At 55.2% G+C, this 17,267-nt stretch overlaps 1 protein-coding gene across 2 annotated transcripts; it reads right to left on the bottom strand.

The window, feature by feature from the left end:
• Window positions 1-6,347: 6,347 nt before the first annotated feature.
• Window positions 6,348-17,137, bottom strand: DMRTA2 (DMRT like family A2). Of its 2 annotated transcripts, XM_073896772.1 has the most exons (3): window positions 11,942-12,234; window positions 9,786-10,620; window positions 6,348-8,480 (listed from the first exon to the last, which is right to left on the bottom strand). In XM_073896772.1, exons 2-3 carry the CDS (start codon window positions 10,339-10,341, stop codon window positions 7,432-7,434), a joined length of 1,605 nt encoding a protein of 534 aa, XP_073752873.1. In that variant the 5' UTR covers window positions 10,342-10,620; window positions 11,942-12,234; the 3' UTR covers window positions 6,348-7,431. The 2 variants fall into 2 exon arrangements, 1 of the variants encoding a protein (XP_073752873.1); XR_003208204.2 differs by lacking the exons at window positions 6,348-8,480; window positions 9,786-10,620; window positions 11,942-12,234 and adding exons at window positions 13,117-13,577; window positions 17,015-17,137.
• Window positions 17,138-17,267: the final 130 nt, after the last annotated feature.

Here is a 17,267-nt window from a genome sequence, read left to right as displayed (position 1 = left end):
CGGAATGTTTTCTTAATTTCTCTTTCTGCTGCTTCATTATTGTTATATAGAAATGCGACAGATTTCTGTAGATTGATTTTGCATCCTGTGACTTTACCGAATTGGTATATCAGTTCTAGCAGTTTTTTGGTGCAGTCTTTCTGATTTTCTATATATAGTATTATGTCATCTGCAATTAGTGAGAGTTTTACCTCTTCCTTACTGATTTGGATATCCTTTATTTCTTTTTGCTATCTGATTGCTGTGGCTAGGACTTCCAGTACTATGTTGAATAGAAGTGACGAGAGTGGACGTCCTTGTCTTGTTCCTGACTTTAGGGGAAAGGCTCTCCCCATTGAAGATGATGTTAGCTCTGGGTTTTTCGTATATGACATTTATTATGTTGAGGTACGTTCCCTCTAAACCTACTTTTTTTTTTTAAGATTTCATTTACTTATTTGAGAGAGAGAGAGAGAGCATAAGTGGAGGGGACGGGGGGAGAAAAGCAGACTCCCTATGGAGCAGGGAGCCCAAGACGGGGCTCCATCCAGGGAGGGACCCCCGCATCAAGTTCTGTACTCAGTGGGGAGTCTACTTAAGGATTCTCTCTCCCCCTTTTCCCCACCTCGCTGTTCTCTCTCTCTCTCTCTAAAATAAATAAATAAATCTTTTTAAAAAATAAATAAAGTAAAATAAAATCTTGGGGCACCTGGGTGACTCATTCAGTTAAGCAGTCTGACTTGATCTCAGCTCAGGTCTTGATCTCAGGGTCATGAGTTCAAGCCCCATGTTGGACTCCACACTGGGTGTGGAGCCTATTTAAAATAAATAAATGCCAAAAATAAAAAAATAAAAATAAAATCTTAAAAACATAAAAATAAAAAAATAAACTCTCCATTCAAGTATGTTACTTATACCTATTTTGCTTAGAACTCCAGCTGTAACCTTGTCCTCTTCTTTCATTTGGGGTAAATTCCTCTCTCTTCTCATTTTGTCTAAGTCTCTGTGCCTGCTTCTCTGTATTAGGAAATCAACTATGTCTCCTCTTCTTGAGGGTAATGGCCTTCTGAAGAAGAGGTCTTAAAGTGCCCTGCAGTGTGCCCTCTGTTCCCCAGGGCCTCCAATGTGTGCAGCATGCACTCTGCTCTTGCGTCCCTGACACATTTTTCTTCAGGCCAATGGTCTGCTGAGGGTCTCTCTGTTGTACACAGTGTTTGGTCCCTGGCCTGGATGTGGTACATTTTCACTAGGTGTACTCTGGTCTGCTTGTGAAATAAGACCCGTTGCCACTACCACCAGAACCAAGGCCTCACAAAACTTCCAGGTCAGGAGATATGGTGTTGGCAAGGGTTTGGGCTGGTTTTCTGGGTGAGGGGGCCTGCCATGCTGAGACTGAAGCAAGTACAGTTGGGAAGGGTGGTTCTTCTGAAGCATGGAGTGTGGGGTTTGGTGTAAGCAAGTTAGGTAGTGAGTGTTGGCACTGCTCTGTATTTATGCTGATGAGCAGAAGAGGGAAATGGTGCCAGCTACCTTCCTTTGTTCCTGGAGGGGTCTTTTCATGAAAACTGCCTCTTTAGGACATGCTCTGAGATGAGCAACTAAACTCCCCACTGTGTATTTCAGGCATTCTTGAGATCACTGTTTCCAAGCTGTATGTCCACAGGCTGTTTGCTCTGCCTTTTCTCCAAAAGCAGCCCTAATGTCCTCCAAGCTTTCCCAGAGCCAAGCACACTGACCTTTAAAACTCCAGGTTTTAAGCCTTTCTGGTTGCAAAAACTCATGAAATTCAGGCCCTGTTGCTTTCCAAGCCAATTGCTATGGGGATTTGTTTTCCCCATGTGCTCCCCTGTGTGCTAGTTTGTCTCTTGCCCTTCTCTGTGACCGTGGCTCCCTCCCCATGACAGTGACCACTATCCCTTTCTCTCCCAAGTTGCATTTCCATCTCTGCAATTCCTACCTTCTTTGGTGTGGCCTCTTCTCTACCTTTAGTTGTGGAGTTTGTTCTACCAGTCCTCAGATCAATTTCTGGGGTATTTAGGATAGTAATCTTGTTGTATTTGTGGGAAGAGGCAAGTCTATGGTCCTCCAACTCCACCACCATCTTCCTCTCTAAGTGACAAGACTTGAACTTTAAGTTCCTTTGGTGTCACTGGGCCTTGGGGCAAGTGAGGATGGTCCTCAAAGTAGAAGAAAAAGGTAGGGCTTTCCAAGCAGAGGGCTTTCCAAGTCCAAAAAGAGGGGCTTTGCCCATATTTGCATGGGCAAAGATGCAGGAAAGTTCATGGTCTGTTAGGTGACTGTGATGAGCTTAGTGGACATGGTGAGGTAGGGATGGACAAGGGGGGAGAGGGCAGAAAGCCACTGAAGCTAAAGCTTCAGGGAGCAGAAAGCAGGGGAAGTTTGAAAGGGACCTGTACAGGTGGGGACCTCTGAAGTTTAAGCTTCATTGGTGTCACAATAAAGGCAGGGACAGGCTTCCCATGGTCCTGCTCCAGGACGATAACCTTCACAGGGTGCAAAATTTTAAGAGAATTATTTTCAGAGGCCAGCCTTCTTGGAATGAACCAAAAAGGTGAGAGGCAGAACTCCAATGTCTGGGGTCTCAACAACCCCCCTCCCCCAGGCCCACGGCCTCCATTAAAGGAGTCCTATGTCCAGTGTGGAGAAAGTGTTGGGCCACTTCATCCCTCCCAAGGCCCTTTCTACCATTTGGTGTCCACACCTAGAAGCCCCATACGTTCCTCAAATTCTATATATTGAACACTGAAATTTTTTCCTCACCTTCCAATCTTGTCCCTTCTCTAAGGGCCCACAACTCTGTCACCTGCAAAGGGTCAAGCAGCCCAGACACCTGGAAATTATCCATGAGCCCTCCTACTGGTTTACTCCCCACCAGCATCCATTGGATCAAGAGTGGAGGGTCTGGCTCCCAATAGTTCTTGAAGTCAACCTTTTCTCTCCCTGTCCCTGCCCCCACTGGTCATTTTTGGGTGCTACCATCTTACATGACTCTTCCTTAAATGGGTCTGGCCTTCCCCTAACAATGTATCCAGTCCAAATGCAAATTTCACCAGGCATGCTGTCACTGGCCCCCAGTACCCTCACTCTGAAACCTAGGCCCCTTACCCTGGAGCTTGAGGTTCCCCTTGATCTGACCTCTGACTTCTGTCCAACATCACCACCTGTCCCCACCTCCTCCTTCTCCACCTGCTCTTCCCTCACCAATTTCCTGCCATGGGTCACTAATGCTGCCCTTCACCAATGTCCTCAGGACTTAGCTGCAGCCTCACCTTCCCTCAGAAGCATCTCCAGAATCCACACTCTCCCATCTGATGATCCTTCACTGTGGCCTGTTGCTCAGGCAGGGCACCTCCCATCTCCCATAACCTGTGACAATTTAGAGGATTTATAAGGGGAATTTGCTACAGTCACTCAATCCCTCTGAACTGTGTACCCCTCTATGAAATGGGACAATACCCACACCAAAGTATCTGAGATTATAATGAATGCGCCTGGTCAGTTAGGCACTGAGCTAAAAGATTTTTAAACATTCTCTCAATTAATCCTCACAGCATCCAGACCGATAGTCACTATCAACCCCATTTCATTGAGGAGGAAGCTGAGGTGAAGTGTCCCAACTCACCTTTCCCTGGTCAGACCTCCCTGAGCCCCGGGGCACTGATCAGTGCATCCACCTTGCCTGTTTAGTTGCTTCTGTCCACACCCCCACACACTGTGAGGTTTTAAAGGGTAGAGATGGTGCCTGTCTTGCACACTTGTGTATCCCAAGCTCCTAGAACAGGGTTTGGCATACAGTAAGTACTTAGTAAACATTTGCTAACTGAAGTAATTGTGTATGAATAAACTCAGCCAGAAACAGAGCCTGGATCCAAACTCTTGGCCCTTTTTCACCCACTGAGCAGGATCCGTATGAAATGGGCTGTGTACAGGACCTGGTACACAGTAGGTACTCAGTAATTTGTAGCTGCTGCTGTTGTTATGAAGAAAGAGGAGGAGGAAAGTAAGTTTAATGACTACAGTAGCCCTAGCTCCCCCATGGTGATCAGGCCCAGGTCTTCCCAGTATCCAGGCCAAGCACAGCTCCAGCAAACTTAGGGGAAAGTTTGGGAATAAATATGGACTGTAGAGGTCAGGAGGAAACTCTCATCCCACTTTCTCCTCCCCACAAAGAAGAGGTGAGGCTGCTGCTGCCTCCCATGACTGGGATCCCAGTGATCCTCCCAGTGGAACTCAGCAGAGCTCAGGCCCCAGCCTCCTCCCACCTGCTGCAGAGGCGCCTACTGGCCCAGCCCCACTCCCACCACTGCCACCTAACAAACTGGCTTGAGCGTCCTGGGTTCTGAGTCTGACTCCGCAGAACCTGAACGTACAACCCTGGGCCGGTCACTGTCAGATTCTGAGCCTCAGTCTTCCTGACTGCTCTGTAGGCAAGTGGGGTCAGGGGCATGGATGGGTGCAGCCCTTCACCAGGTGTCAAGGTTGTGACTGACAGCCCTGGGGTTCCATCCCCAGGTCTGGGCCACCAAGACTCACAGGGCCGGGGATGAGAGGAACCTGGGAACCCCACTATTCCACTCTCTCAAAGTTTCACCGCTCACGAATCATTCTGAGCTCAACCAAAGCGGCTGGCAGCCTGGAGCTGAGCAAAGTGCTTCCCCTCTCTGAGCCACAGTACATGGGGGGGGGTCTGCAGAGCCCCCACCTTCAACCAGGAGAGACCGTTCCAGGAGAGGAGGAGGTTCACCCCGACAGGGCAGAGGAAAAGAGGTCCAGAGTCCCCGGATTGGTTGGATGGGTCTATAAACCACTCTGGACCTCAGTTTCCTCCTTTGTAAAATGGACCCATTAATAAACAACTCACCGGATTATTCCGGGTTTGCTGTGAGGATGAACTAAAACACTAATCTTGAAATCTCTGAAGCTCCAGATGTTCTCAAGAGTGGATAATGCGGGCCCCTAAGCCAAGCCCTGGGGTCTGGCTGGAGCACCAGCAGGAAACAAGGAGCTCCGGGAGACTCAGTATAGGTCCCTCCTGAAACCAAGAGACCCACAGCGATCTTAGATTCACCTTGAATGGGGATGAAGGCAGAGGCCAGAAAGGCGGTGGCTGGAACCTGGACTAAGAGAGGACCCGAGCTTCCAAAAACCTGGAGTTGGAGGAGGTCGTAGGAGGCTTGAGGGAGCAGATGAAGGGCAAGAAAGTTCACACTTCTAAAAGCTCCCGCGCTTCTCGAGCCTTCCTCTTTTTCTCCAGTAACTCTTCCCTCTTCTTTCTCCTCTCTCTCTTCTTTTCTTCCTACCTTCATTCCCTTTTTCACCCCTTCTGTTGCCCCCCATCTTTCTTCTCTCGCTCCATCTTCCCCCACCTCCATCTCGTTGTCACCCTCGCACTTTGTAACCAAACAGCCAAACCCCTTTCCAATTAAAGTGGAATTAGGCAACTCAATCAAATTAGTTCCCTATTAAAGCCCTTCTTTATTAAACCGTTTTCTTGTCCTGCTATTAAGTTTCACCGCCTGGCGGAACTCGAGCCGGCCCCAGAAGTTTACCTTGGGATGTCGCCGGGCCCAGACTAGGGGAGGGAGCACCCTGTTTCCCGGAGAGGGGGAGTCACCCTGCAGGGAGCGGAGCAGGCCCCGGGAGGTTGGAGGAGGGGATCGACGGGGGAGCCACTATTGTGCTCAGCCCGGCGAGAGAAGGGAAGGTAACTAGGGTGCCGAGCGAGGTCTGGCTGGAAGGCGCGTCCTCACCGCCACTTTCGGATCACCCTGTCTCTTGGCGAGGGCAGTGCCCCACCACCCCCACCACCCCAAAATAACTCCCAGGTCACCAGCCTTCGTGGGAGAACCGTCGCAGCTCTCCCTCCCCAGCCGCCGCCTCTGTCACCTGGGTTCCAAACCTCATTGAGAAGGGAAGCGGGCGTTGCGCGACCCCGGCTGTGTCCAAATCTGAGGCCCCGGAGAGAACCGAAATCCGGCATCCAGCCTCTCGGGACTCCGTAAGAGGCTCTGCCCGAAATCCAGGGATCCTGAGCACTGGCAAGGCGACCCGTCGCGCCTGCGCGCCCAAAACCGGAGTGGGAAGGACGCAGGGTCCCAGAGGCGCAGGGGCACCGCTCCTCGCGGGGCTCTGAGCCGCGCACCACTCCCGTCGGCTGGGCCTTTCCCGGCGCCACAGAAAGTTTTCCGGCTCCGCACCCCCCGAGGGTCGGACATCAGCCGGACTGAAGTCTAGCTGGCACCGCGGGCCCGAACGCGAATTCAAGACCTTTTCAATCCGGCCTACAGAGGAGCAGGACGGGATCCGGTGCTGTTTTCTTAGAAAATAACATTTATTTCTAGCTCATGTCTATGCAAAGGAAAGCACAAAGTGAGCCATTCTCTGCAGCAGCGTTTCCCGCTGCCGTCCCTTCGGGCCAGGCGTTTGGCGAGTCCCGGGAGGCGAGGATGGGCTCTCGGGAGGGCGGTTCTGGCTCAGTCACTCGTCGCTCTGTTCCTGCTTCAGTGCGCACCTTGACCGCATCTTAGGGAGAGATCGGCCGCAGGCAAGAGGGGCGGGTGGGCAGGATTTGTCTCGAGTTTACAATATATTTAATCTATAAAACCTGATAAGTACAATGCGCGCATAGTCTACTTTTTTCCATTTTGTCCTTTTTTTGCTTGTTTTTGAATATTTTTCACGTTAATACCGAGGTCACCTACAGATTACAATTAATAACTTAGAATTCCATTTTATAACATTATACACTGGCTTGTATATATATATGTATAGATTATATATAGATTTATACATATATAAAAACTCACACTGCACCAAGGAAACCCATGCTTATTGGCATAAGCAACAAAGAGAGCGACAAATACCGCAACGAGGAAAGTGCACCTTAGAACTTGTTTCCTTTTTTTTTTTTACAATTGATATCGATATATATATGTGTGTCCCAAAGACTCGACTCAGTGTCAAGAGATTTATACATCCTAAATTTATATTTGTTAGATCGAATATTTTTTTTAAATTTTTTAATAAGGAGAGGGAGACACAGAAGACAGACTCTCGGACTATCCTGCCATCCACTGGAGAGCGGGCGGGTGGAATGAGCACAGGAAAAGGAGAGGCAGGAGCGTGTGCGGCGGCCGCAGCCTCTGATTCTCAAGAATTCCCGGCCTTTTGAAGGGCTGGAGGAGTCTTGAGGAGGTGGCCAGAGGATGAGGATCAGGCCCACGCACACTCTCTGAGAACACCTGCATCTGTAGTTGCTCCCCCTTCGCTCAGCTCTCCGCCCACCTTCCAAAACAAAACCTAAAATCACCTTCGAGCGAGAACACCCCAGCTGAGGCGCCGAGAGCGCACCGGGCAAAGAGGGAGTGGCGGCCCGCGGGATCAAGGCTGGGGTCCCCGTTTGGGGGCGGCCCGACTTCCGGGCCCCTGGCCCTACTGCTTCTCAGGGGCGCCATTGACCATAGGCCCGTACAGGCCGCCGCCGTAGGTGGGCTCCTTGTGCACCGCAGCGGCGGCGGCCGAGCGGTCGCGCATGAGGTCGCTGAAGGCGTAGTCCATGGGCGGGCGGAAGCCGAGTGTGGGCACCAGGCCGGCGGTCGAGTAGGGAGCCATGAAGGCCAGGCCACGGCTGTGCGCCGCTGCCGCGGAATAGGCCAGGCGCAGGGGGCTGAGGCCGAGCGGCGCACCCAGCGGGTAGGCGCCTGCGTCGGCGCCGAAGTGACTGGCGTTGGGCTGCAGTGGTGAGAATGCCGAGCGGCTGCTCAGCGAGCCCAGCGCCCCAGGCGCCATGGCGCCGGCCAGCAAAGGTCTGTGGTGCGGAGGAGCGGCGGGGCCGGCCTGCAGCGGCGCGGGCAGCCCGGGCCCCCCGGCGGCGGCGGCGTCGACGCGGCCCGGCCACGCGTCGTCCGCAGCTGCTACACCCACTGCGGCCTTATCAGGGGGCACGGTGGGACCGAGGCCGGCCGCCAAGCCCCCGCGGTGGTGGTTCAGGACCTGCTCGATGGCCTGCACCACGTCGCCGCCGCAACCCTGCAACACCAGCTCCAGGACGCCTCGCCGGTGGCCCGGGAAGACGCGCGTCAAGATGTCCAGCGGCGTCCGCTGCCGTGGACCCGGGCCCCCGCCCAGGCCTGGAGCGGGAGCGGCCTCTGCCTCTTCTTTGTCGGCCTCGGAACCGGATTCAGAGCCCAAAGGGCTGGCGGAGCCCGGGCTGTCCTCCTCCCCACCGCCTCCCGGGCCTGCACTGCCCGGGCAGCTCCCACCTGCCTCCTTGGAGGCCCGGGCCAGGGGCGACCCCGAGAAGGACTCGCCGTCGCCGTTCTCCGAGCCCGAGCCCGGCCGCACCTCCGGAGAAGATGTCCCAGGCCCCGAGTCCGCGCCGTCGGGTGATAAGGGCTTCCCCGGTGGCGGCTGCGGGCTGCCGGGGCGGCCGGTCTGAAGCAGCGTCTTGGGGAACAGGTCAAACTTCTGTAACTTGGCCTCTAGGAGGGGAGAAAAGGGGATGTGAGGCGTGATTAGGGGCGGGGAGGTGACGGCACCCTCAGCACATCAGCCCTTTGGACCGCAGTTTCCTGAACCTGACGACCCTCATTCACTGGGCTCCGGCACCCCCTCCTTTTTCCTCCAGCATTCCTTACTCTCTCTCTGAGCCCCTACAGTTCTGTCTCACTTCCCCTACTCCCCAGGGTGCACTCTTTCTGTACCAGAACCCCAACTACCTGTGTCCTGGAAATTCAATGTCCAGTTCCCCTCTTCCACATCTGTGCCCCAACACCTCCACCCTTATCCTCCTTCCTAGCCGGCCCCTGACCCGGCGAAGTGGCCTGGCCCAGAGTTCAAGCAGGAGACAATATAACTTCCACCTATACCACCTACTGTATAGAGGACCCCACTCCACATCCATCATTCCAAGAGCGAACCCTGCCCTGGGCGCCCTCTGGCCCTGGGGAACATAGCTTGTTAGGGAAGACACCTTGGATATCTAAGAGATCCCAAACCTTTCTGCAGGCAAAAACAGACCCCTATTTCTAATCAACCCTTTCCAAAATTAAAACTTAAGAAGTTCTTTACTCCCAAGATGAGGGCTGAGAGGGCCCGCAAGGGCCCCAGCCTTAATTTCTTTCCTCCCTAGAAAAAGGCGAGAAATTCTTGAAGAGGAGGGTGGGGCCAGACGGGGAGTAGGGGGGTTAGAAGAGTGGGGATCGAGGGAAGCGAGAGAGTGCCTACTCTTGAGAAAACGGGGACAAGTGGGGAAAGAAGCTAGAAAGAAGGAGCAGGCGCAGCGTGCGGTTGTCCGGGGAAGCATTAGGAACCGGAGAAAAGGAATCACACGGGGAAAAGGAAAGAGGTGTCCCTGACACCCAGAGAAATTGGTGCGGTGCGGGGGAGGAGGACTGGGAGAGGGCGGGATTTCTGAAGAGAGTTGGGAAGGCGCAAAGGGAACCACGGCAAGTGGAGAAGAGCAGAACCAAGGTTAAAGGTTTCACGCTGGGGAGACCGAGCCAAGTGAGCAGGGAAGGTGGGACCCGGCCGCGTTTGGGTAGAGATAACGATTCCAGCGTCTACATTTGGGCCCGTGGTGAGAGAAAGGGCAAATTCTTCAGAAAGGGGAGAAAGAGTTTATGTGTTTGTGCCCCAGATCAGGGCCTGGGTGCGCCGCGAACTCTTAGCAGTAGGGCGTTTGGAAGAGGGGATTCCATTCTTTCAGTACCAAGACAAGTCCCTGGGCCGCGTGCCCCCAGGCCCGGTCCCCGCTCCCTTTCCTCCCGGCCGGGCCGCGCGCTCACCTGAGCTCCCCGCGCCCGCTGCGCCGCCTCCGGTCCCCGCGGGCGCTCCCGCTCCCGGCCCCCCGCCGTCGGCGGCGCACACGGAGCCGAAGACCTCGTAGGCAGGTCGCGGCGGGATAATGCCGTTGGCGGCGGCGAGCGCCAGGCCCTCGGCAGTGCCGTAGAGCAGCTGTAGCTCGCGCGCCTCGTTCTCCTCCTGCGCCTGTTGCCGGCGCAGCGCCACCTGCGCCGCCATGACGCGCTGGCGCTCGGCGATGAGCGTGCACTTGGCGCACAGGCAGTCCTTCCAGCGGCAGTAGCGTTTGTGGCCCTTGAGCGCCGACACCACGCCGTGGTTGCGGCAGCGCGCGCACTTGGGGGTCCGCGGGTACTTCTCCGCCGCCCGCAACAACAGCGGCGGCGCTCTTAGCAAGCCACCCGCCACGCTCACCGGTAGCGACGCGGCCGCCGCCGCCGCCGCTGCCACCGACGCCACAGACGCCACGGGCGGCCCTGTCGCCGTTGCCGCCGCCGTCGCTGCGCCGGGCACGCTAGGCAGCTCGGAGCGCAGCTCCATGGCGAGACCTGGCGTAGAAGACCGTGGGAAGAAGGAAGAGACTTGCGGTGAGGAGCGCACGGTGTGCTAAGCTACAGCGTACCCTCGAGGAGATCAGGCTTAGGGAGGGAATTTTTCGGCCGCGGAAGTTTGGCTAGTGGTTGCCAAATTGCTGGAAGGAGGTACCTTCGGATTCCCCCTTGTAAAGCCGAGCTCCCCCACCCTATTCCCACCAGAGCTCTTCTTCTTATATCTGATTTATGCGCTGGGTCTAAGATTTCGTTTGAATCGGTGGTTCCGCTGGAAAAAAAATAAAAAGACATATAAAGTTTGAAAAGTCACTGGTTCAGGTGTATATAAAGAGGGATTGGAAAGGAAAACATTATCCCCCCAAAGTTTAGCTTAATTGGGGCGAGACGGGTAGAGAGAAATGTCTGTTTGATGGGACTTGGGTTAGAGAGAAAATTTTAACCCAACAGTCAGACTAGATACCAAGAGCAAAACAAAACAAAACAAAAATCGAGGCGAAATGCTCAGTTTTGTGGAAAGATGAAAAGGAGAGAGCTATCAAAGCACACGGGGTATAGAGTTCAGCTGGCTGGGTCTGAAGTTTTTATGCTGGTGGGAGCAGGAGAGTTAGAAAAATCAGGGACAGAAAAGAATAGCTCTAGGAATAGAGTGAAGGCTAGATAACAAAACAAACATCTCAGGAGCAAAGTTAGGCCGTGGGGCCCCAGGGACCTGTGGAAATGTGGGGGCTACAAGTTTCATGGTGCCGGGCCTCCAGAGAATGGGAGAGAAAAATGAGTGTGAGGAGTTTAGTAGGCGTGGGGAGAGTTAAAGAGAAAATTAAGCCCAAGAAACTTTGGTTAGGCAAACACAGCCAGAAGGTTAGCTTGAGGAGTGAGGAAAACAACAAAAAACAGCTGATATGGATGTCTGGGTCCCAGGGTTCACGTGGGGGAGAGAGGTGTGCATGAGAAAAAAATAAAAAACAAAACAAAAAACCCTGCAGGCAAAGATTGTGGGTGGGGGTGGAGTAAAGCCTGTGGCACGATTTTTAGCCCTGTAATCTGGAAGAGTAGTCGGGAAGGAAAAGGTATCTTGCGAAAAGTTAGGTATTCCTGGAGGGAGATCCTTTCCCTGACCGTCTCCCACTGCTGTCTCTTCCCCTCCGGCTTTAGGGACAGACAGAATCGTCAGACACGCCCTCCCCATCCTGGGATCCCCCGCGGGACCCTACTTGGGTGCAGGTTCTCGAGTTCTGGTCTCGGAATTGGGTTCCTGGGACTTGGACGGCCCAGGAGACAGCACCGAGGCAGGGGAGTCGCCTCTGGAACTGGCTATGGAGTCTCACCTGCGCTGCGGCCCCAAAAGGCCCAAGCAGGCCCAGCCCTGAGCTTCGGCCCCGGGCTCCTCTGGGTCCCCGGGTTCCCGCCAGAGCCCGGGACCGAGTCCTGGGGTCTCCACTCCAGTATCCTAGATCCCTTCCCTATTTGAGCTGCCTCTTCCCTCAGTCCCCTGCGGCCGCGAAGTCCCTAGGGCCGCCGTGGCCCGGGCCTCGTCAACAGGGCCCGCAGGCCAGGCCGCCTCCCCTGCCCTCCCTGCGTCCCTCAACTACCTGCCTTGGGCTCGGGATCCTCCTCCTCCGCTGGCGCTTCACGCACCTCCCAGCTCCGCTCGCGTTGCTGACGCTCTTGGCCTCTTCCCCCTGCCCCCTGGTCCCTTATCTGACCACGTCACCCTCCTTCAGTCACCATGTCCGAACTTCCGGACCCCCTCAGAACGCTGCGCAGTCCAACCCTTCCGTCGGAAATCCGAGCCAGGGGACCGGTTAGGGACCGGCTGGCTGGAGCCCGCGACCCGGCCCTCGCCGCGCGGCGTCCCCTCGCGGAGCGCGCGGGACGCTGCGCACAGCCGCGCCCCAGTTGCCCGGCGCTGCCAGACTCTCAATGAGCCGCTCGCCGGCTCTATTGTTGCTCCTTAGGGCTCCATTAGACAGAATTGGACAACAATGTGGCGCCTGCCATTGGCCAGGGGAAGCAGACAGCGCTCTGATTGGCCGGGCCCGCGCCCGGGGAGCCCCGCATTCTACAGTGTCCGAAAGATTCGAAACTCCAAAAGCTCCACTGAGTGCCTCCGGGAGGGGAGGGGCGCGCAGGGAAGGAGTGGAGAAAAGTAGGCTAGGAGGAGCGTTGAAAATACCGTGACAAGTAGTTTCCGTGCGCCCAAGAGCGTGTGAATTGCGCCTAATTACCGTGTCCGGTGCGCCTCTACGTAGCTGTGTGTAACCCCACGGCGTCTGGGACGCGGGCTTGGCTGCGCCGCTCTCACTGGCTAGGGGCGCTTGGCAAGGCCGAGTTTCCCAAGTGGCCCTGGTGGCCGGGGGCGGGATAGGGGCAGGTGACAATTCAATTACCGCGGTCGGGGTGGGGGTGGAACGGGGACTCGGGGGTGGGGAAGGGAGAGGGCATATGGCATAAATGCCAAGAGGATTTTTCCTGACTCTTTCCGGCTCTGTTGCGGTGTGCTCCCAAGTCCGGTGCGTTTGGGTTAGTTGAGGGCTGTTTTGTTTTTTCCTTCTGCCGCCTTTAGAACACAGGTCCTTCATTTTAAAATTCCCGAAATGATAGCCATCAAGAAGGGTAAGTGTGGTTTATGAGGATTTTTGTTTTTAAAGAGGATCCCGGAGAGAACTGAGATTGCGCTTCCTGTCGGAGCCCTCCGAGGCCCTTGCGCTGCACATCTTTCCTCTCCCCACCCCCTAATTCCGTCCCTTTGCCCCCTCTTGCTCTTTCCTCTCCTCACTTTTGCAGCACCTAGTTTTCTTTTACGTGGTGGTGGGATTCTTTTTGTCAGTGTTATTTCGAATTAACAAAAAGTTTAATTTTCTTTTTAAACGAAAGTAAAACGTGACCTCTCTGTCTCCCCAGATCCTCTTGCACACAGGACTCGCATCTGTCTGTCGGTCCTTCCGGACCTGAGACAAGGTCGCCACCGACCCCCAGGAGTAGTTTTAACTTTCACCTTCCTCTCCCCTACTGACGTCACGGCCCTGAGGAACAGTTCGATCTGCAGAGGAGGTAACAGGTTTTGGATTTTGTTTCCCTTTTGAATGGCAACATCTGGAATTAATGCTGCAGTCCTCGGGCAGGGTCGCCTTGGGTTTCTCTGTGATTCTCTGTGCCCTTTCTTTCTGTCTTTTCCTCGTTCCAATGTGCCCTCACTCTCATTTTTATTCTCCACTTCTCTCTTTCCTTCAGAGTAAAGAAAATTTGTTTAATTAATGGGAAAAATGAGTTTTCCAAAACGCTGTTCTCCCTCTACTCCCAACCATGCGTTTCCGTGATGTTCTTTAGAACTTTCAGGGCCACGGGGTTCTGGCCCACGTCGCCTGGGGCGCGGGGGTACTGGGCATGCAGACTCTGCCCAGGGGCATCGGGACGCAGCCCCTTCCCCCTGGCACAACTCGTGGGCTGCGCCCCGGCAGCCCAGCCTCTGAACCTGGGGGCTGGCGACTGGAGGAGGAAGGCGCCGAGACAAGCGGGGCCCCACCTCAGAGCGCGGAGCCTTGCGCGGTTCCTCCAGGATGCTGTCCAGGAGGACCAGGCTGAGGGAGGGAGGGGAAGAGAGGAGAGGGTGGTGTGCGGAAGAGCCGGGTAAAGAGCTTGCAGAAAGCTGACCAGGCTGGCGACCGAGCACCCTCCGACCCTGAGTGGAGTCAGTGATGGTAACATAAACCAGGCCCTCCGCTCTTAGAAAATTCCACTCGCTGGAGCCTGAGAAGAATTTGGGAGAGAGCAAGGGGTCAGCTCTGCCGGTCTCCCGCGTGAAGTGAGGTAAGGGAGTGAGTCTGAGATAATACGTCCTGCAGGAGTATAAGACCCAGACCCCACCTTACAACACCTTGAAGTTATAAGGTTAAGGAAATCTCTCAGTTAACTGCACCCTGGCAGGAGGATGTGTGGGAGAGAGGGAGGGCTGCGGCTGGATCCCACACCGCCCTGGGCGCCTTCCCCCAGAGCTACATTGGACCAGGGTTTCCAGAAATTGTCTTAAACCCCAAACAAATTGAACGATAGGAATATGCCTAGGTTTTAGAGGGCGGTGGCCCAGGCACTCCTCTTCTCATTTGAGGCGAGGCCACTGTGGGATTCCAGGACTTCAACGGAGTGAACCAGGGGGCAGACAAGGGTTCAGCCACAAGGACTTGAGAACCCCAAGCTCTCCCATTAGTGTGTGAGGAACCTCCAGGACACATCCTGAAGCCTAGCCCAATCAGAGGAAACCTGCCCACTCCTAGAGCAGGCTCCTCTTTCCTTGCATTCACAGCTCAACAGGTCCTGGACCTACATACAACCTTTCTTCTGGGGCACCGGAGGTTGGGAGGTTGGGGTGCTCATGTGAGTGAATGTGTCATGGATAGAGGGAGGCGAGTAACCATCCTGGGTGGAGGTCACTGCACGCATACCTCCACAGGCCACTCTGGGGTTAGTTCTGATTTGGACTGAGGTCCCCAAGGAGGGGCAGACCAGAGCAGGGTGGCTCCACAGCTGCAAGCAGTAGAGAAAACATGCCCAGATTGAGGCAGCAGGGTCTACCTCCTACACCTCCTGCACCAGAGTGTGGCTTCACACCTGGACCCACACCCCGCATGTGAGACCTCATTCTGCAAAAATCTTGGGTACGTGGTCACACCTGCATGCAGTGACCACCCACAGGGTGCACATACCTCTGACGCTGTCTTCCATCCAAGAGGACCCCATCAGAAAGTCTGATTGAATTCACAGGGCTCTCATCATCATGCCCCTCATCCTAGGATTTCCAGTTAGTACTTGGCCTCACACTCAGACGTCCACAGACTCCCTGGTCAGTGACTGAACACCTAGACAGGAGCATATGCTCACACAAGTGTGCCTTCGCTTGTCCCTGGACCCAACCCTATTCCAGGGCCCTGAAGTTGGACCCTAGGCAGACAAACCCAGACCACCGGGACAAATGAGGTGGCTGAGAGCAGAAAGCTCATCCTCACAGGATCACACACATACACACTCCCTCCCGCATCTCCTCTTAGCTCAGAATCATTTGCTGTGCGGACGCCTGAGGGTACCGGATGAGCTCTCCCAACCATGAAAACCCACCTCCACCCGTGTTCGCTGCCGGCCCCAACCCCCGCCAGGGCAAGGATGGGGTCCAAAGAGATGGCCCGGTGGAGACCCAGGGTGAGGCTGGAGTTGGGGGCTGAGGGTGCGGAGGGGGTTGGAGGTGAAGCACGGTGGCGCTGAGTAGGAACATTGCCGGGGGCGCTGATGGGGGACCCGAGAGGCATTGACTTTTGCGCTGTTTGCCCGCGGCCTCGGAGCAAGCAGACGCCATCTGTTTGCCGGCTGCGGCGCGTCCCGTTTAATTACCCTCCCGGCAGCCTAATAGAGATGATATTAAACTAAATCTTTCTGACATTAAAAGTAATTATCCCCAAACCAGTGGCTCCGGGACGGAATCGCCCCTCCCGTCCCCAGCCCTCCCCTGGCCGCTCCAGATTCCGTTAGTTTGGCTGAAACTCTTTACCCGGAATGGGGCGCGAAGAAAAGGGGGAAGGTGCCTTTGGGAGAAGGAGTCTACGCAGACCGACCCATAACGCTGTTTCCCGCACAACCACAGACGCACGAACACGCATGTGGATACACTCACATCTGTACACACACAGACAGACCACGACAACATTTTCCTCCGGATCAACTCTCGAGGCACGTTAGACTCAGCCGCGTGCACCCCTGGGTGGACAGAGAAGCGCAGCCTGGTTTGCTGTCCCCGCCCCCGAGCCCGCTAAAATGGCCCTTTGACGGGGTCAAAGCCACAGATACTGCCTAGACCAGGGCCAGGGACCCAGGCACAGTTCTGCAGCCAGAAAGAACCTCTGCCATCCTAGCGCTTGACTTCTCGGCGCTCTTCCTGCGAGGGGCCCTGCGCCTCGCGCTTTCCCTGCAGGGTCTTAAGTCGCGCCACATACTGCGAGGCAAGTCCTACTATTCCACTTGACAGGTGAGAAAACAGACTCAGAGAGGTGAGGTGACTGGTCCCCCATCTCACAAGCAGTAAAGGACAGAGGAGAATTCGAAACTAGGGGTGCCAGGGGAGACCCCTACCCAAGGCCCAAGTTGTGCACGGTTCCACGCGCGGCCTCCGGCTGGGCGCAGCGGACAGCTGGCCCTTCTCCTCACCCTCACCCTCTGGGGCCCGCGGGACCTGCTGGTGCTCAGTCTCTCCTCGGGCCTTTGACTCCCCAGGGGCGAAGTGGGACAGGGAGCCACCTGAAGGCGGGGGAGCGAGGGCACCGGAGCTGAGAGCCCGGCGGGAGCCCCCAACGCGGAGCCCCTGAGCCGGGCGCAGCGCTCCTTTGATCGAGCCCGGGAGTCTGCAGGGCGCGTGCGGGAGCGGCGACCGCTCAATGTCGCCAGGCTTCCTGTCTCCACAACCTTCTGGTTGGGTGCATCTGAGCCCGGAACCAACGCGCTGAGAGTAATGTTCATTGCCCAACTATTTGCTTCTATTTTTGAGCGCCTAATGCGTACCACTACCCTGCTAAATGCTTGGTGTGTGCTCCGTTGCCTGGTACCCAGTCCTTGGGGAGGTGTGATGTTCCACGTTTTTTAGAGACAAGTCCTCCGAGGTTCAGCGAGGCGACGTAACTTACCCGAGGTCACAGTGCTGCTGAGCTTCGAGTAAGATGGGAACCTAGATCCCACTCCCACCGAGGTATTTTTCCTTCTCATCTTCAGTTCCAGTCGGGTAGGATCAGTTCGATACCATTCAATTGATAGATCATTCACCGAAACGCGAGAGAAGGGGTCTTTCATTAATTTCACTCATGTTGAGCACCTAGTAAGTGCCAGACCCTGAGGCCCGAAGATTAATCAACTGTGATGGCCCCTTAAATTGCTCGTTGA

This window comes from Callorhinus ursinus, unplaced genomic scaffold, assembly GCF_003265705.2.
Source record: "Callorhinus ursinus isolate GAN/ISIS: 27379988/994484 unplaced genomic scaffold, GSC_fseal_2.0 scaffold9, whole genome shotgun sequence".
In the NCBI taxonomy this organism is placed as follows: domain Eukaryota; kingdom Metazoa; phylum Chordata; class Mammalia; order Carnivora; family Otariidae; genus Callorhinus; species Callorhinus ursinus.
This window is presented reverse-complemented; position numbering and strand designations above follow the sequence as displayed.